Below are 20,791 nucleotides of genomic sequence, written 5' to 3'. Positions count from 1 at the left end.
AATGGAGAATCTCAAAATTGGCAGTTATTAGTCTTCTTGAGTTCAAATGAAGAAGTTGGATAAAATAGCAATTTCTATTTAAGTGCTGGAAGTGGAGATGCATTTTTGGAAAGGCAGTTACAACTCTTGAAATGCAAGATTCCCTCCTCTTTGGCATGGAGATTTTGGCGCCCAAAAGTGCTTTTTGAATATTGTGCCTTTTATAGTGATTTTGACTTGTTTTGGATTCATTCTATCTTATGATTTTAACAGAGTTTTGTTGTTCTTCTTCAGAGGCTGCGAAACCATTGGAGTGATCTTCCAGGCTGATAAACCAGGGGGATAGAGGCTTGCAGGCAGTGTGTTTACAAGTCTCCAGTGGCAATCACATCCAGGGGTTACAGTTGTGCTTCAAGAGACTTTGTGTGTGTTGTTTTGACAGGGGTTGTAATAAATTGTGTTGTAGTTTCTTAGTGCATTTTCAGATTTGTATTGTTGATAATAACAGTGTATATTGCTGTTCTTGTCTGTGTTAGACATTTATTTCATGCATCTTTCTTTGTGGGAAGTGTGAGGAGTTTGGAGAGTATTTTGGGTTTTGTAGTGGATTTGTGAAGCTTTAAGCTCCGTTTCTGGAGTCTATTTTGTAATGTTTCATGGCAGATTTGTAGACTGTCACAAACATATAATTGCATGCCGTTATAATGCCAAAATTTCTGTAGAATCTTCTTTTTATGTTATATGAGGGTTTTAAGTGTTTATAGGTTCATTGGGGCAATTCTTGGCATACCCGATTTCTCCGCTTGTTTGCAAATTGTAAATCTGAGTTGGGTTATTAGAATTCTGTAAATCGGATATAAAATTGCAGCAAGGGTTATTACACAGTTGAGACACGTTAGGGAGAATCCTTCCAATTATATTTTTCTGCTAACCTGGTTTTGCTTCCACAAATGAGGTTAACAAAAAGAAAAAGAGATTTAATTGAAAGCTTCTATTTTCTGCAATGAATCAGATTTGTCTTAGAATTGTTGATTTTGCAAAACATAGAAGGATCGTCACTATGAGGGATAAAATTTGTTAGTTGAAAATATCCAATCTATAAATACTGGAGATCAGAGAAAAAATGTTGCATTTTCACTCACCATCGATCTTTAGAGGAATAATAGAATGTAAAAACTGTAGCCTAGGAAATGACTTGGATGAGCTTGATCAGGTTAGTTCCGACATAACATGTATAGGATCAGGCATTACATGAAAATATGTACAAAAAAATGAGTATATACTGATAAGCTCCAAAAACTCAATCGCATGTGTGATTTTGTATAATATCATGTATGATACATGGTGTGTCTGTCAGTTTCTGTGCATTTGTGTCTGTCTGTCTGTCTGTGTATGGACTCTGCGCATTTGTGTCTGTGTCTGTGTGTGTCTCTCTATGTGTATGTGTATGTGTGCATGTGTGTGCACCTCTATGTATGTCTCTATGTGTGTCTATGTGTGTCGGTATATGTGGGTGTATGTGTATCTGTGTATGTGTGTCTCTGTGTGTGTCTGTGTGTGTGCCTCTGTGTCTCCGTGTGTGCATGTGTGTATCTGTTTGCATTCATGCATGTTTGTGCATATGTGTGCAGGTGTGGGTGCATCTGTGTGTGGGTGCAGTATGCACATCTAGTATCCTGAAGGTTTTCCACAATGAGGTACTGTTGTGACGTTTTCACACATCGCCCCATTGCAAATGGGGACCCATGTTTTTTTTGTTTTTTGCTCGTTTTCGCTTTGCTTTTCTAGGGTTTTGTTAGTTTGTTAGTTGTCTGGATTTAGGGTCAAGCCTTAGGGTTTTAATTACCGTCTTTTCGGACCAGAATCCAGTCGTTTTTGAGGGCCTTTTGAGTTTCCTTTTCTAGAATGCAAATTTTGAATGAAATGAATTCGCCAGAATGGTCTAATTTTCAATTGGAATGTTGATGCAGAGCTTAAATTTGTCTAAGTGTTGAAGATGAAATGTGATTTTTTGTCCAATTGAATATTTTTGACCAAATTTTGACTTTTTTGAATTTTGATCCTAGGCATTTCAAATGATTTGTTTTCGCCTTGTGAAGTGATAAAATGTGTAAAATCATGATATTTTGGCCTGTAGGAGCAAAATCGCTCCTGTCCCTCAGTGAAGGACAGGAGCTCAATCTCAAATATCTCATCATTCTTGCAGAGTCCAGACAAATTTTACGTTTGAAGTGATGGAGAAAGGCGAGATCTTTCCATTGAATATAAATTGAAGATTTTCATGAGCACAGAAATGCCTCCAGGGGAAAGATCGCTCCTGTCCCTCAGTGAAGGACCGGAGCTACAAATTCAATTTCGCCTTGTCCTTGCAAGATTTTGATGACTTAATGATTTGAGGACGTCCAAAGGAAGATGCTTTGCCAAATGAATATAATTTGAGATGCAAAAAACGAAGGAGAATGACCTATATTGACCAAATCGCTCCTGTCCCTCTCCAAGGGACCAGGGCGAGGTACCTTGTAGCTCTCGTCCCTCTCCCAGGGACCAGAGCGATTTCCTTCATTATGCAAAATCCAGACAAAGGTCAAGGCAAGTTTACGTTCAAAAACAAGGAAAAACATGAGATAAATGCGTTGAATATAAATTGAAGATTTTTGGGACGTCCATAACAGTGCTAATTGCCTAAATCGCTCCTGTCCCTCAGTGGAGGACCGGAGCTACAAATCCAATTTTGCTTTGTCCTTGCAGGATTTTAAACGTCTTGACGATGTGAAAAGGTCCAGAGAGGTGCATTTTATCAAATGAATATAACTTGAAGCGTCGCCCAGGGGATCACATAGGATAGCAAGTCCGGCCTGAGTGAGGTCCTGATCCTGAAATTTGGCTAAGTCTGGAATGCCCTGATCCTGAAATTTGACTAAGTCTGGAAACTGAAAAAACCTCCAAAAACTAGATTTTGCAATATAACTCCTGGAGGTCTGAAACCACTCTCAAACATCCTGAAAGTATATATGGAATATAACTTAAAGTATAAGAAAGAAGAAACATAAAGGGAAATGTCACTTATACTTAAATGTTATATTCCATTAAAATTGTCCTGATCGAGAGTGCAAAAAGTCAAATTTCGCTCGTGTCCTTCACCAAGGGTCCAGAGCGAAAAGCGCTCCTGTCCCTCTCCAAGGGACCAAGGCGAATCGCTCGTGTCCCTCACCAAGGGTCCAGAGCGAAAATGCTTAGTTAGGCCATTCCTGACCTGGTTTGGACGAATCGAGACATCAAAGGCATGGTGAAGGACGAAATGAGCATGATAGAACATCCAGACTTGATCAAAAAAACAATGAAATGATGAAGTTTTGCCTAGAGGGTCAAATTCGCTCCTGTCCCTCACTGAAGGACCAGAGCGAAATTCTTCATAAGGTACGATCTGGGCAAAGATCAAGCAAATTTTATGTTCGAAGGCAAGAAAGGAGGTCAATTGAACCCGTTGAAGACAAATTGAAGATTATCAAACGTCAACAAAGGACCAAAATGCTTAAGTTCGCTCCTGTCCCTCAGGAAGGGACCAGAGCGATTTTTGTTGTAGATGATTTTCTCGCCAAATTTCAACCGATCTCAAGGCATGAATGAATGAAAGGAGGCATTGCGAATCCGTTGAATATAATTTTCGAAGGTGATGAAGTGAAATGAGGCCCACAAGAGCAAAATCGCTCCTGTCCCTCAGTCAGGGACCAGGGCGATGAGGTACGTATCTTACCACTTTTTCATTTTTGGGCGCTAAACAAACATTTTTTAAATTTATTTAAATGCTAGAAAAAAATCGATATTTAATTAAAAGCATTTAAATAGCGCATGGTATGTATTTATTAATTATTTTTTGCCTTTGTAAAAAATCGAAATTTATTAATTAAAAATAAAGGCATTTAATAATTAATTATTAATTTAATAAAAATCAAAAGGGAGCGCTTGGGTTTATTTTGTCAAGGTCGGCCTTTATTATTTATTTAAAAATCGTTTTAATTGCTATATTTTGCAAAAAGTCGGCCTAAGGTCAATATGAAGGTGAGCGCCTATAAAGGAAGGTGTTTATTTCATTTTCACATCATCATTTATCATCTCTCATATGCAACTTGGAGAAGGCAAAAGAGGAGCGAATTTCATACAAAGGAAGGGCGAAATTATCATTCAAGAAGAGGAGCGAATTCAATCAAAGGTGGTGCGAAACTACTATCCAAAGGAGAGGCGAACTTGAAGTTTCTATTTGAGCGAAGTTGCCTAGGACGTCAAAGACATATCAAAGATGGCGAAATTGCTAACTTGAAGAGGAGATCACGTCCAAGACTTGAAGGGTGGCGAAGTTGATAAGAGGAACGTTCTTTTGAAGATCACATCAAGACTATCGAATTTTGATTTTTGCCTAGGCAAATTCCTCATTTTGCATTCTAGAGTTAGCTCTCTAGTGAGGTATGGCGATATGGATTTATTGTTTTGATTTTGATTGTTAATCGTCATAGCTTAGATTTTGAAATTTTGAAATTTTGTTTTGCCTTAGCTCAGTTGTTTTTTTAGGAAATGATTAATAAAGGACTTATCATTAAGTTTCCTAAAAAATTGCTCTCTAATTTATGTTATGTATTGCAAAATCATGTTACTAATTTTGAAATGTTGTGTAGGCGTCAAATGGAGGTCTCTTCAAGGAAAATCAAGCCGGATCAAGGACGGTCTTCGCCAGGACGGTCTTCGCCAGGACGATCAAGCCAAGACATGGGCGACCTCTTTCAATCCAGCGTTCCAAGGCGAGGTACATCGTCATCCTGCACATCAAGGACAAAAGGAGTTAGAACAAGAGTTAATTAAAGATAGCCTCTCAACGACATCAAATTGAATATCTAGCAAGCTTCAAGTGTCAGATGAGGTGGCGTCCTAGTCATCATTTCTCCAATCAGTGAAGTCCATCTCAGCATGTCCAGATTCAATGTACTTAACTCATGGAAGGTGGCACAAACTCCGATGTACCTACCCCGGCTATCCATTGGTCGATTTTTCTAAAAGGGACATGTGTCCAAGCAATACAATTTTATCATTGGTCAAGCATTAAATGTTATGTAATGGTTGTAACAAACCCTAATTAGGGTTTTCATTGTAAAATCTTGGCCATTGATCTTGAATTGATCTAAGCCATCAAATTGTATTGTGGGCACTATATAAGCCCAGGCATTTCATTTTGTAAAAAAAATTAGAAATGATTAGAGAGAGTTGTAAATAGTTGGAAAAGTTAGAATATAGTTGATAGAATAGCAATTAGAGTAGAATAGGAGGACAAGGCAGGAAATTGTTGCCATTGATTGTAAACAAACTCCATTTTCATTGAAGTAATGGTGAAATATGTCGTTTTCTTGCAATTTGCATGGTTTCTTGTTGAAGTCTTCAATCTTAGATGGTAGATAATTAGATGAATGGAGGAAGTGTGATTGATTGATGGTGGAATTCGTACATCCATACTACTAGCAGTTTGTTGATTGCAGACTTGCCTTGCGTAGTCAACTGGAATCATTCAGCCTAAGCTCAATTTCAATTTGTTGCCTCTTCATTGATATGCATCAACTTGGATGGTATCTATACCTGCGGTGATAATTTGAACATCATAAAGCTCCCCTTAGAAGATTGCACTAGTCTTGTGTAGATGTTCCATTGATGTCAAAACAAGATCTAGTTAGAGTTTCATCAAAAGGTCAAGTCATTGCTCCTACATTCTTAGTATTAGGATTAGATCCTCTCTTCGCCCTTATCCTTTTTCCATTTTTTTAATCTAAGTTAGTAAGAGCCTGTGTCCAGCAAAGCAGATCGGAAGTTCAATGTAAGTCCCCTTGTGATTCCAGCAAATCACATCATACCACTGGAGCTTGTCCACACGTGGAGACCCCACTAAAAGAACCTTGGAGTCTACCTAACTGATCCTTTACGCGAATCTTCAGCAGTTAGAGACTATTTTCTCAAGAGAGGATAAGATGCCTTTAGGTATTTTATTCTGTGTATGATTGTGTATAAAATACACGTCAACAGGTACATATGCCTATTTCATGCAATTTTAATAAATTCAGATATTGAATACAAAAATATTAGATGGGAGCTAGTTTTATGAGATTCATTTCATTTTTCAAGTGTTCTAATATTTGGGTAATAGAACCTAATATTATAAGGTATATATTCTGAAAATGATTATAAAATTATAATATCCAGATCATGATCTCTGCATTCAAGACCTATATATTGTGTGACTTTATACAGTTTCTATAAAAATATCTTCCCCATCACAAACAAAATACACATCATTCTCTGGATCACCCATGCCATAAATCTGAACCTCAGCTTGGATTGCAAAATCATTTTCTTCCAATTTTCAACATCGCAATCTCCTTGTCCATGTCCCTAGTAGTCTCTTTCTGCATGATGTAAGGAAATCCTTAAATCTGACTCATGTTTGTGTTGAAGACAATTCTCATTGATGTAATTCCTCTTATTTCCCTTGCAGGAGTAAAGTTTCCATTCAGTTCTTCTGACCTATGTCCGGCAAAAAGATTCTCAAGATTATCATATTGTTCTGCATCTATTCTTTAATTTTGCAGTACAATACAACTGTCTTTATCATCATCATGTCACTTTTTGCTGCCTAAATAAATTGATAGCCAATGTGCTTAGGGTTCTGTATATGGTTATGATATTCATCAATCTTGTTATAATCCCGATTGTCCATTATCCCATGACAAGAAATAGCACTGATAAATAAATACAGGAGAAACAATGCCAACAAAATGTTAAATACAAAAGAAAGAAAACAACAGCACATGCAAAATATAACATGACCATTTACACTGGGAAACACTTTCAAGAAAAAAAACCAGCAAAAACACTTTCCTTACCATGTTAACTCAATCATTCACAATGCAATAAGATATTTCTCACTTGTACATGACCCTAACCCATGTATGGCTATATAGGCACATCACTATAGGAATACATTAAACAATGTTATGATACTGTAATGTCCCCTAATGGGATTACCCTAGAATTTGCCCTAGAATCACAATTGCAATAAAGCAAGAGATGAGTTAGGGTTAGGTTTTATCTTTAACAAGTAAAATATCTCTTTCAAACCAGATCAGCCTTGATTTAAAACCACAAGAGTACTTGTTACGAATATTAGATGCTTGGTATAACAGATCTGAAATGGATCAGTTAGAGGTCTGATCTCAATTGCATATCTACTGCCCACACACATCTGATCCGGATATTATCTTCTTTTACTGATTGCTGTAATTACTGAAAGCCGATGATGTTCTTCTCCAAAATGATCGCTTGATTTCTCTCTCTCATTCCATCCTCCCTTTGATTTCAATATTGATTTGCCTCACATACCTTTTCAAATGGAATGAAGGGTCAAGTCTTTTTCGAAATACACAAGCATTCCCAAGGCTGTGTCCTTTCACATTGTTCCGTGCCTCTTCCAAGGGTCGCTGACTTGTTACTTTGCTTTAGTTATTCTCCTTAACAAATTGTCAATTACATGAGGGGTATTACCAACATCGAAGTCTTCTTGCCTTCCTTTGCTCAACCCTTCCCTCCTAGGAAGATGTTTATTAACAGTATGCCAATTAATGGATTGAATGTTTGGTTGGCTGTTACTCAGAAAATTGTGAAGTCTTACGGAGTAAGACAATTTTCTGGATTTATTTAATTAGAATAGAGATGATTAATGTGCTATTGCCGGGGTCATGAAAGTCTGCCCTTACCCAAAATTGCTTGTCCTCGAGCAATAGTTGAATGATCAAGGAGTCTAATTTGTAATTCACCTTTCACTGTGCTACTCTGATATTATATCAAGTTGTAGAGGTGAATTTAGTTCATCCTTACCAGAAAAAACTTAGATTCACCCTACCTCTATGCTTTACCAACATTAACCTAAATTTCAGGCATGTATTTCTATAAATACAAGATTTTCAACTGATGACCAACTCCTACATTTTAGGGGTAAATTAATCGTACCACCTGTTGAAATAATAGCTAGTTCGAATTGACATTTAATGTTGTCAAATGGCAATCTTATTGTAAACAACTTATTGTAATTGGGCCAGGACCTAAACATAACGTGTACTCCTAATGTGAGCCCCAAATGGGTGGTAAAGGGAAACAAGCAATAACGTCTTAATAAGTCAAGACCTATTTGAGCAGTATACATAATATTATTATATAATTAATAAGGCAGGCCGACTTGAGACTTGACACCTCAAGTCAAGTATATAAGCAAGTCATTTGCATGGCATAATCAATTAGCACAACATGCGAATTACATTCTTGATCAGCAGCGAAATTATCCAGTCAGTGAACATAACCACAGGGACAGCAAACTGCATCATAAAGATCAGCGAATCATCTATCTTTCTAATGTGTGACTTACCTCTGCACATCAACCTGCAAGTCATCTAAGTACTCTGCAAACTCCTTCAGCAGAGCATCAGCAAAATACAATCCTTCAGAAGGGCAGCGAACTATTCCCAAAGGACAGCGAATACACTTCAAGATCAGTGAATCCATCTTCAATAACAATGAACTGACTTTGGAGGAGCGAACTTCATTTATAGTCAGCGAATTGTCTCCTTTGATCAGCGAATGATGTCAATGATCAGCAAATGGTCATCATACTGTCTTCCTTGATTAGCATTCAAGTATACTGCAGATAAGTTCATTATTCTGCTATGTGTGCCCTAGTTTGGTTTCATTATACTATTGTGCATATACTGCTGTTCTAAATGCTTCAAGTGTTGAAGCCGAATTGTAAAGATACTGACCAACTATTGCATAATAAGATCTGAGATTTATAGGTGGGTTTTTCACCTCCAAGAGGGAGGTTTTCCCAGGGTATGTTGGTGTTCCTAGTGTTCATTATTTGGTTTTATGTCATTGCTATCATCTGTGTGATTCTAATTTATCAGTCTGATCCTAAAACTAACATGGTATCAAAGCAGGTTCCTTCTATAAAGCCTAACAGTTTGAAGGTAGATCTTGTATTACTTCTTTTGCAGGACTAGGGCTAGCATGAATCAGCAACAAATCTGGACAATATACCTGCTAGCAAATTGAGGGCATCGATGGGATGATAGTAAGAAAAAGATTTCAGGTGTTCTCATTCCTCTATTCTCAATTGTAGGGTCCACTTGGTTTGGAGATTTGCATCTAATTGCCTATTGTTATTGGTGTCTTATATAGTGCACAAGGTTCTCTTGCTTGTTAACTACTTCATCTGAGGGTGCTTTCATATGTCGGTTTGTGCACTTGTTTTCAGATCTTAGTATTCTTTTTATTCCTTTAAGGGTTGCATAACTATCTTCCTAGGGTTTATAACAATCACCGTAGTTTGAGTTTTGTTCTTGTGTTAAGAATTTGTTCTAATCCAGTTTGAATTATTGAAGTTAGTTATGCCCTACTCTCTATTTTGAGTATGTTTATCCCTCAACCTATTTGATGTGGTTTGCAGTGAATATGTAATGATCCGAATTGATGCATTGATCTAAATACATCCTTGGCACTGAAAACTTCAGCATGTGTATTCAGATATAAATCTGGGAGTATTATGATGGATATAACAGCAAGCACAAATAGGAAGATGAATAAATTTATAGGAGATTCAGAAACATGGAACCTTAGTTGAAAACATATAGTGTCCTCTAATCATTGGTGTGGTAGACATGTAAAGGTAAGATGTCTTAGTCATCCTATTTAGTATCTATACCCAATGATGACCTTACTATCTTCATATTATGATCTGATCCTTTATGATACTTGTTGCATAGTTCTGATACACCATTTTCTATCTAAGTCTTGAAATGCTCAATAGTATTGTTGCTCTGGAATTATATACTCTTATGGTGTGTCTCTTGATTTGCATCAAATCTTTTAACATCGTATGGACTGTATTTTCTGTTCTATGAGTGTTTTATGTTTGGACGAGGTTGTCATGTAGGGTTGTGACTGTGCAACTCTTGGTTCTCGTCAACTCTTCGTAAAGCTCTCACGATCTTTGTTATATTTTTATTATAACCTTGCTCTGCTCCTGTTGTGCAGAGGATTGCCTTTAGCACTAATGCATTTTCTGTCATGGCTTTCACTATCCTCACATGATATTCATTGTGATAATATCTCTTCAATTTGAGCATACTGCCTATTACGTTTTTGAAGTAAGTATTCTCTTGATGATGAAACCTAAGATGGATGAGATATCTAACTTATTGAAGTTGTTTTTTGATCATATGCATGTGCTCAACTACAATGTGTATCTTTTTGAGTGGTTGATACTCATATCTGATTTTACGCATTGGTTGGAAAGACAATTTGGCTTATATTACTTGCTTATGGATTTTTTTGCAAAATGTTAAGGTTTTCTAAAGTCATTCACTTGCCTTAGTTTTCTGATATGATCAAGCACAGCTAACTCTATGTTATTCAACTATGGAAAACAATTTTACATTTATGTTGTGTAGCTTTACACTATGATTGAAGTTGATCATAGATTGGCAATATCCTTTTGAGCAATCTTGGCATATGTTGTCAATGGTGGAAGTCTAGTCAATAAAGAGATAAGTTATTTTACATGTTAATTCATTCTATTGGGATATTTAATCATGTTGATGCTTCTCTCCAAGATATTCTTGAATTACCATGCCTTCAAGCTTAAGAGGGAGCTTGGTTTCTTCACTTGAAGGTATGCCATGATCATAATGATTGTACTATGGGTCCATTTTGTAAAAGTGAAGTAAAGAAAAGATTGGCATTTCTCATCCTTGATTTTTTCGTAACTTATGTTGGCTGCCTTCCTTGATTGATTCTTATATTATGCAATCTTCATGAGACTTGGTTACCACAATTTTACATTAAGAATCAAGAGGGAGTTCCATATGGTCGTTTTTGAAAATATGAAGCTAGATGTGTAGCTCATAGTAAGAAAGAAACATTTGCCCTTGCTGCTAGGTATACTAATATTAGAACCATTATAGCTAATGTTGCAGGCTCTATTTTCATGGCTCTATTTTCTGCCAATTGTTCTCTCACAACCTTGGCCAATTCCACATTGGTCATCCTTCCTAGAATTTCTTCATCTCCTTCTGACATGGTGCCTTAATCTTCTTTCCCAAAGGACACTCCTTTGCTCTGATACCAATCTGATGCAGAGCCCTTGTGACCACTGAGACAATCCCTTCCACTAAGGGTACAAACAAGGACTCTAGCAAACATATAAGGATTCTAAGGGTTGGTTTAGACAAAGTTTCTTGAGTTCCATGCTACTACTCTTCTTGACCATCTTGACAATGCTCAAACCCCACACCCTTCTCTAATGATCATCCTGGACTCTTTAAGGCCACACCACCCAACAAGGGTTGAGACACTTCCAAAGGCAAATATGACTTCCAAGATTTTTCTCTACCATATCCTAAGCCAATAAACCACTATCGAATCATTGGACTTGAGTCATTCACAAAATTTAGTGCTGCTGCTACAAAGGGACTGTCACGCCTAGTAGCCCTGTCAGACCGAAAAACCAAGTTTTCTTCTTAATTCCCCAAAGAACCTTTGCAACTTATGAGTGATTTTGACTCTTCCAGGTAAGTACTAAACATATCCAAAAAGGTTTGCACAGATCAGTTGGCTAAAGGTCATAAACCCAACACCCCTACTAGGCCTAATAGCCCTAATTAGGCCACATTAACAAAGGAAGTATGTTAAAAAGCTACTGTCTTGACAAAACAAGACCTGAGACATGTGGGGGTCATGGATACAACACAAACTACCAAGTTTTAGACCTTGGTTATACTTCTGTCACCAATTGTGGAATCGGATGCATAGCAAGCCTAGGTGGCCACATAGAGATGTCCACCTCTAAACCTTCAAACCCTTGCCTTGTTCTGCTTCTTCCCTGCAAATGGTCATGAAAATCTTAAAGTACATGGTCTAACCTTGCCTCAACCCAAAGGCCGTACAAAACCAATGAGTTCTCAGCAAGGAAAATTCATTTTTCTCCAAACCCTAGGTTAAAACTGTCAAACCCAGGTACCTGCAATAAAATTCACTTTTCTCTCTGCTCCAGAGGAATTAGAGTCTCCAATTTGATGCATTGGAAAGAGGAATTAGAGTCTCCAATTTGATGCATTGGAAAGGTAAGACACCTATCTTTCACATTCAACTGGTTTTATACCTTGGAGAAATCCGTACCGTACGGAATATGGATTATAGCAGCAATTTGCAGGAAAAGACACAGTTTTATTGATTTCTTGGTTCACAAATACTTGCATTCACCTTCAACAACCACCTCAAGGATGGAATTCGACCTTTTATGACTCCTCCAACAGTTATCAACTACTTTTAGGAACTAACATGGCAGTTGGAGGAAGTTGCAATATTTGAATTAAAAGTTGTCATATTTGCTTGACAACTTTTGACATTTTTCCTCCTAAACACACCTAAACATTATTTGACTCCTAAGACACTTAAACTCCCTAAAATGCATCACAAATGTATACAAGACATAAATGACCCCAATTACCATATGCCTAAGGTGGTTTATAACACACCTACCTAAGGCATAGGCTTACAAGGTGGGGTGGCTTATTATAACAAAGAAAAGACATCAAATCTGAAAACAAGACATGAATCCAACTAAACACCTCCATCTATGTTTGGTTCCTCAAGAACACTTGATGGTTGATATGTAGATGCCCCTGCATCATTTAGTAGATCTCATTCTTTACATCAATGGTCAGATTTGAAGGTTGAGAACAACTCAAAAGCTGTGTTCTGAGACACATGATTACTAGAACAACTTATAACATTGGTGTAACAATAAATGAAAGTAGTAGTTCACTCAAAATATAGAAAAGACCAAAGACTGAATGCAGCCATAATATTAGTTCATCTATTTGCAGTTCAATCCAGAGGAAAGTAATCAGAAGTGAATCAAAACAAATGAGCATTGATAAAATTGATCTAACAACAACATCATTCTGAAAAATGATAAAATACTTATTAGTTATACTCTTTGTTAACCACCAAGTACAAAAACAAAAACAGATCTCAAGGAAGTTTATGATAGTAGAAGAATCCCATACGTCAAAAAGCACATGAAGAAGATCTATATTATACAAGCTACGAGGCTAGCATTAACTCTTGCATACTACGAACAAGATTGCAGATCATCTTTCAACTAAACTTTTCTATCAGGAACACCTATTAGTAAAATTACCCATAGGTCAAAATATTAAGTCAAAGTGATCTCGATCTGTTCATTAAGAGTTCATCTCCATAATTAATAGAACATAAAATTTCTACACCTTAGTCGGTATGCTTATATCAATGATGCCAAGGCAAACAATCATTAGCTCCTCATGACTGTACACATCTCCATAAGTCGTTCATGACAAGTAGAATTCAAGTCAACAAAAAAATGTCATGAATGAAGGTCAAACATAACTCAACCAAGCATAGCTTCTCACTTAGAATAAGTATTCATCACAAGAATACTTAGAACTTTTAAATCAAAAAATCAATAATAGAACCAATCCATATTATTTAATATAATAACAATATCTAAATTACATATGCAGAGAACATAACAAGTATTTAGATCATAGTCATATTGATGACAACTGTGAATGATGAGTCCAAGATATTCCTGATTCCAATCAAAACATTAACGAAGGATCGATCTATAATACCTTGCAACACTCAAGCAGAAATTTAGAATACCTTCTAAGTTCTAAAAGAGTATGCAAATCAAAGATTATGATGATATCTAAATAATATTCTATATTAGATAAGTCTACCAAGGCAATTAGAATCATAAAATCAATACAACCTAGAACTAGGTCAGCCAAACGATAATACTTCAATTTCTTGGATAAGCTGAGTATAATATATCTTGCAATCAAGAATGCATTGACTCAAAAATACTTAGCTTGAATGAAGCTGAAGAGTCAGATCTTCAAGCATACAAGACCAAGATGTGACCATGCTAAACCTTTGATCACAAACCTTTTCAATCTCTCCTCGATCTTGGAACCTGTCATCAATTTTACAACAGCAAGAAAGTGCAAGATCTAGGCTACAGGATGCTAGATTTGATTACGGTCACTACAACTTGGCTCTAATACCATGTTAACTTTTAGCACTTTCAGATTAATATAAACTCAGAAAACAGATTTTAGTTTCTAACTAAATTGAATAGATCCAAGATTTAGAGTTTCTAGGTTTAGGCATCACATAGAAATGAACAATATAAGAACAAGACATGATTACCCTGGGAAAACCTCCTAGGAGGAAAAACCCAGCCAGAAAAGATCCTCAGATCTGATTATGGATTATATTCATATGAAGGTAACAACACTTATCTCAAGTACTTAGTGCTGATAATGTCTGTCATAAGGCTGCACTTTCATAAACATCTAATTAACACGCCTGCCCCCTTTGACTGTAATCAAGTACAAACCCTGGGTCTACAATGTTTGCATCTGAATTCTGCACTTTGATAGACAGCAACCTTATCCCTTAGTTCGCTCTCCTCATGAATGAATTTCGCACCTCAATTAGCATGTGTAGTTCGCTGATATGACAGAGATAATTCGCTTTAATTGCAGATGTAGTCTTCCACTTTAAGTTCGCATTGGTAGGCACTTATATTTTGCATGGATGAAACTGAATTGAGTGAATGATAGAGTGAAGTTGGAGTTTATTTATATGAGGAACAATAACCTTAATCATGTCGGCTTGCATTATGATTTAATGAACTTTTAATTTATTTATTTAACCGAAAGCATTAGGATAGGGTTGGCCCAATACATGGTGGCGTGTTGTCTTGAGTGTAGCATGGGATCTTCATTTGATGTCGTGGGGTATAGGGCCTAGCCCTACATGTTGGGGAAGGGGCTGGCCCCCTTGGGCAGATTCCAATGTTGCCCAAGGCAATTGGAATCTGCCATTCCCTAATTATAATCAACAAATCTCATGTGTGCAGATTAAAGAAAAGCTCTTTACGGCCTCAAGCAAGCTTCTTGAGCTTGGTATGAGAAGATTGACAAGTATTTGATTAGTTTAGGATCTTGCAAGAATGATGTTGATTCTACCCTTCACTTTAAAAGTATTCAATAGTGAACTGCTAATTCTGTTTCTTATATATATAACAGTTGGAGATAGTCTCATCATTAGATGTAAGAAAGAATTAGCCACTGAATTTGGAATGAAGGATCTAGGCCTAATGCATTACTGTCTAGGACTAGAAGTATGGCAAAGATCTTATCCTTAGTCAAGAAAATATGCCATTGATATGATGGATTGTAAACCTATGTCTACTCCTATAGAAATTGAGTTTATCTGCAGCTAACTCTGATTTTGCAGATCCATCAGAGTACAAGTAGTTGATTGGATCCTCAATGCATCTATAACACTAGACATAATATTTGTTATGCAGTCAGTGCCCTTCAGGCAGTTCATGAACAAACCTAAGCTTGTACATCTTGTTGCAACCAAGGATATCATGAGATATTTGCGAAAAACAATTGGCTATGGGCTGAAATATCCAATCAACACTGTCATTTCCTTGGAAGACTTCTTTGATTCTGATTGGGAAGAATGTATTACTGACAGGAATACACTTTAGGAATCTGTTTCAGGTTGGGTTCAGTCGTGATCTCTTGTGCCAGCAGGTATCAGTCCTCAATTGCATTGAGTACAACGGAAGCTGAGTACATTACATCAAGTGTGAAGCAATGTGGCTTCACAAAGCTTCTTGCTAGGTTGTTTGGGCAACCTTGGGAACCCACTCATTAAATGTGACAATCAGAATTGTATTAAGATGTTTGTTAATCCTGTGTTTTATGACAGGTCAAAACATGTGGAATCTCATTATCACTACATTTGTGATATGATTTAGAAAAGTGCAATTCAGCTGAAATATGTCAGCACTGTTGCAGCTGTTCTCACCAAGCCTCTTGCTCGACTGAAGTTTGTGTACTTTAGAGAGAGACTTGGAGTTGTGGAGAACAAAGCTTTGGCTAAGAGGGAGTCTCAGTCCTAGTGATGCATTAAGTTGCATCTTCCACCCTCTACGGGCAATGCAAGATGGAGTCCCCCTCTGCGGGCAATGCAAGGTGACATTGGATCTTTCTCTGGGAAAAGGTTGAGGTGAAAGACCTCCTCCACCCTCTACGGGAAATGCAAGGTGGATCCATCCTCTGCGGGCAATGCAAGATGGAAAGTTTTGTTGTTTTCTTGCAAGTCACTTTCATCCTCTACGGGCAATGTAAGATGAATCTATGATGCACGATTACACTATTTTGCTAGAATCCTCCCTATCTAAGAGGGAGTGTTGAAATAATAGCTAGTTTGGATTGACATTTAAATGTTGTCAAATGGCAATCTTATTGTAAACAACTTATTGTAATTGGGGCAGGACCTAAACATAACATGTACGCCTAATGTGAGCCCCAAATGGGTGGTAAAGGCAAACAAGCAATAACGTCTTAATAGGTCAAGACCTATTTGAGCAGTATACATAATATTATTATATAATTAATAAGGCAGGCCAACTTGAGACTTGACACCTCAAGTCAAGTATATAAGCAAGTCATTTGCATGGCATAATCAATTAACACAACATGCGAATTACATTCTTGATCAGCAGCGAAATTATCCAGTCAGCGAACATAACCACAGGAACAGCAAATTGCATCATAAAGATCAGTGAATCATCTATCTCTCTAATGTGTGACTTACCTCTGCACATCAACCTGCAAGTCATCTAAGTACTCTGCGAACTCCTTCAGCAGAGCATCAGCAAAATACATTCCTTCAGCAGGGCAGCGAACTATTCCCAAAGGACAGCGAATACACTTCAAGATCAGCGAACCCATTTTCAGTAACAGCGAACTGACTTTGGAGGAGCGAACTTCATTTATAGTCAGCGAATTGTCTCCTTTGATCAGCAAATGGTCATCAACTCTCTTCCTTGATTAGCATTCAAGTATACTGCAGATAAGTTCATTATTCTGCTATGCGTGCCCTAGTTTGGTTTCATTATACTATTGTGCATATACTGCTGTTCTAAATGCTTCAAGTGTTGAAGCCGAATTGTAAAGATACTGACTAACTATTGCATAATAAGATCTGAGATTTATAGCTGGGTTTTTCACCTCCAAGAGGGAGGTCTTCCCAGGGTATGTTGGTGTTCCTAGTGTTCATTATTTAGTTTTATGTCATTGCTATCATTTGTGTGATTCTAATTTATCAGTCTGATCCTAAAACTAACACCACCACTCTAAGAAAATATATTATACATTCTGGACATATAATTTAAAATTGCCCTAACTCTAGCCAAAGAGTCTAAATCTCCTAAACAGATTGCTACTACCATCAATGTCTCCAATATTTCACAATAGCAAAAAACTGGTCTTGGAAAATGACCATGTTTTTACATTCTTTTAGGTCCATTGAATTAAAATGCCCTTTTTAACCCTAAATCCATTCCCTAATTTTTTAAGATGTACCAATGCTCCTACATCAAAAAATTGTAGTTTGCAGGGTAGAATATGGTGACATAGACACTCCATGTTTTGGTCATTGGAAAATAGACTCCATGAAAGAATCTTTCTTTGTTTCCAAAAAAATAGCTCAAGCATATTTCACCTTTTTTTCAGCCACTCATATGTTGTTTACAAAAATGGCTAGTGTTGTTCATTCTGCTTCATTGAATTTGGTCACTGTTTCCATATGTACATAATAGTTTATCTTTTGATAAATGCCTGCATAAATGATGGCTAGAATGCCAATTTGATTCATTCTTACCAGCAATAAATTAAATTTGCACTTATTCTAGCTGGTATTGATCTAGATTCTAAATGACTGCAGCTCCTACTAAGGTCTCCAAATTTATTTGACTCATCATCAAAATGAAACTGATTTCAGTTGACGACTCCAGTTATAAAATAAAATAGAACTTGATTTTTCAAAATTCACACATACTTGAGGTATAGTACTTATCAATCCAAGTTTAGTTCATTCTTACCAGGACAACTTAATCTAGCTGCCTGTGATCTAAATTTCCTAGATAGATAGCTGCTTTGACTGATTTACTTAATTTTTAATGGTCTATTCAGTTGATGTTTCCAATTCAATATAAAAACAATTTAACCAAATCAGATGCAAATGAAACAGATAACTCAGGAATCCAAAATTAGTTTGTTCTCTGCAATTACAACTTGTATTTACACTGAATCTAGACAACATTAATCCAAATTTCCGATGTAATCCTAACTTTAGCTCATTATTACAGTTTAGATTTGCCCGGAATCTAGAGACATTAATCCATATTTCCTAAGGAGTTAGCTCATTATGAAATATGATAAAATACCCCAACTCTGCCCAACATTAAACCTCATCTTATGATAAATGCTTGATAAAGCCCTCTCTACCCAACATTAAACCTTTTCTTATGATAAAAGTGAGATAAAGACCTTACTCTGGATCATATTGATCTTAATTTTCTAAATTGACCACTGCTTCTATTGAAGCCTCAAGATTTCTTTCAACCTTCTAGTACTGAGATTGAAACTGTCAACGTCTCCAGTGAAACATATAATATAATGCAAATTTCAACCATATACCATGTAAATGGCGCCTAGTAATTTAAGAATACAAGTCAATTATCACCAAAAACTACTCAAATTTACCCTAACTCTAGATCAAAATTGCTCAAAATTTCCACAAGTGCCCAAAATTTATTATATTTACCCTAAGTCTAGCAAAAATTGATCTAAATTTCCGAAAGAAACTACTTCTATTGACGTTTTCAAATTAACTTGAGACATCTGTCTGTTGAGAACGAATTTGTCCAGGACGACTCCACTTTTGACCGAATAAATAACAAAAATCAATGGCTCTAATATGCAACGAATCTAGCTTCATTCAAAGCAGTAGTAATTCAAATTTGCCCTAACTCTAGCCAAAATTGTCCAAATTTTCACAGTAGACCAAAAAGCAGTTTAAATTTAGCCCAAAATTCCACTGTAGACCAAAAATTAGTTTCAATGAACATCTGCTTGTGATAAAAATCGTACCGCAGAAGGTGGCTCCAAAGCAGGCTGTTTCGGTTCCTGCTCTTCCGGCCGTTTTTCTGTAGTTGTGGAGGCAGAGCTCTTGCCATGTCCTTTATCATCATTCTCTTCATCACCATTACTGTAGCATTTCAGCCTGTTTATACTTATTCTATCTTTACTTAAATCTCCTCTAAAATAAAAAGAGCCATATCTCGTACACAAATTCTTATAGGTCCTCTTGCCATTGGGAGCAGCTGTGGCCTGAATAGAAACAGTTTTGAAACGCTCCCTGAAACTGTAGGGTACCTTCCCGTGCAAGCTGGAGTTGAGGGTTAGGGTTTCGGGGGAAGGTGGCGCAGTGGCTATTAGCAGTGATATCATTGTTGTTCAAGTTTAGTGATGAATTGAAAGGAGCGTTTTCTGAGCATTTGCCATTGTCGTTATGATAATTGCAAATCAAAATGTGAGTGGCCGGATAACAGGCTATTCGGGATAGACCGACTAATCCTACGTGGACATATCCTAGTCGTACATAAGTGCCTGATATTCGAAAAGAATATTCTTGTTATTACAGATATCACCATTAAGAACACGAGTTTTTTCCATGCTCTTAAAGATAGAATAAAATATTATATTTTAGTGTATTATTTTTGTTTTCTCAGTGTTATTATTCAATTTGATAACGAATTTTTTGTTTTTTGAAGTGTTGATATTTTACTATTTAATTTGATAATAAATTTTTTATTTTCTGAAGTGCTGATCTTGTTTGCTTTTTGAAGTGTTGATATTTTACTATTTAATTTGATAATGAATTCTTTATTTTTTGAAGTGCTGATCTTTTTTGCTTTTTGAAGTGTTGATATTTTACTACTCAATTTGATAATGAATTCTTTATTTTTTGAAGTGCTGATCTTTCAGTATTCAATTTGGTGATGATTTTTTCCATTTTTTAATCATCGCTTGTTCAATAGATCTTAAAATGAAGACATACCAAAAAAAATTGTATGTTTGGAAAAATTTTATTAAAAAATTGTAGAAAATTAATCACTACAAATATTTTTTATTACGCATTATTGGAATCGATCTTAGATACCAAAGGTTGTGTTCTATAATAATTAGTTTATTTTAATTTTTGACATATTTTTTATTTCAATCATTTTTTAGCTTATTTACACTTTGATACTTTCAACTTTTTGAAGGTGTTTTTTTATGATTAAAAAGTATATGTTGAGCCACACTTACACCCAATTCAATCTTTGTAACTGGTAAGTAAGATATTGTCATTTCATTTCAATCACCCTTCCTTGATCAATGAATTTGGTGGACATTATAGATGTTATTGATAATTTAATATATAGTGTGGTTGTCTAAAATAGAAACAATGATAGGAGTCATAAAGAAATCGCAAACATGGAAGAGAGTTTGTAGTAATTTTAATGTTATAAATATGATGAAAGATGATAATAACAATGATGATGAATAATTGTAACATGTTTATTAGCATTAATTAATACCCAGCTACATTGTCAATATCATCTTCTTGTATTATAATCATTACCACTACTAAATTTCTAGCCAGCTTTTACTTTAAGTTCAAAATTATTTGTAAGGGAATTATCACATCTCATTTATAATCACCTGCTTTAAAGATATTTTAATGATTAAACATTTATTATGGTGTTGAT

The 20,791-nt window shown here is 36.1% G+C and overlaps 1 protein-coding gene across 3 annotated transcripts in view; it reads right to left on the bottom strand.

The window, feature by feature from the left end:
• Positions 1-19,615, bottom strand: part of LOC131036825 (probable zinc metalloprotease EGY1, chloroplastic) — a 179,358-nt gene extending 159,743 nt beyond the window's left edge. Inside the window, exon 1 of one of the 3 annotated variants that reach the window (XM_057968817.2) lies at positions 19,128-19,615. In XM_057968817.2, the coding sequence (XP_057824800.2) occupies positions 19,128-19,487 (360 nt within the window). In that variant the 5' untranslated portion in view covers positions 19,488-19,615. The remainder of the gene's footprint in view (positions 1-19,127) is intronic. The other 2 variants (XM_057968816.2, XM_057968815.2) reach the window with 2 other exon arrangements.
• Between the last annotated feature and the right edge of the window lie 1,176 nt (positions 19,616-20,791).

Source organism: Cryptomeria japonica, chromosome 3 (genome assembly GCF_030272615.1).
Source record: "Cryptomeria japonica chromosome 3, Sugi_1.0, whole genome shotgun sequence".
NCBI lineage: Eukaryota > Viridiplantae > Streptophyta > Pinopsida > Cupressales > Cupressaceae > Cryptomeria > Cryptomeria japonica.
Note: the sequence above shows the minus strand (reverse complement) of the source record. Positions and strands in the feature narration are given on the sequence as shown.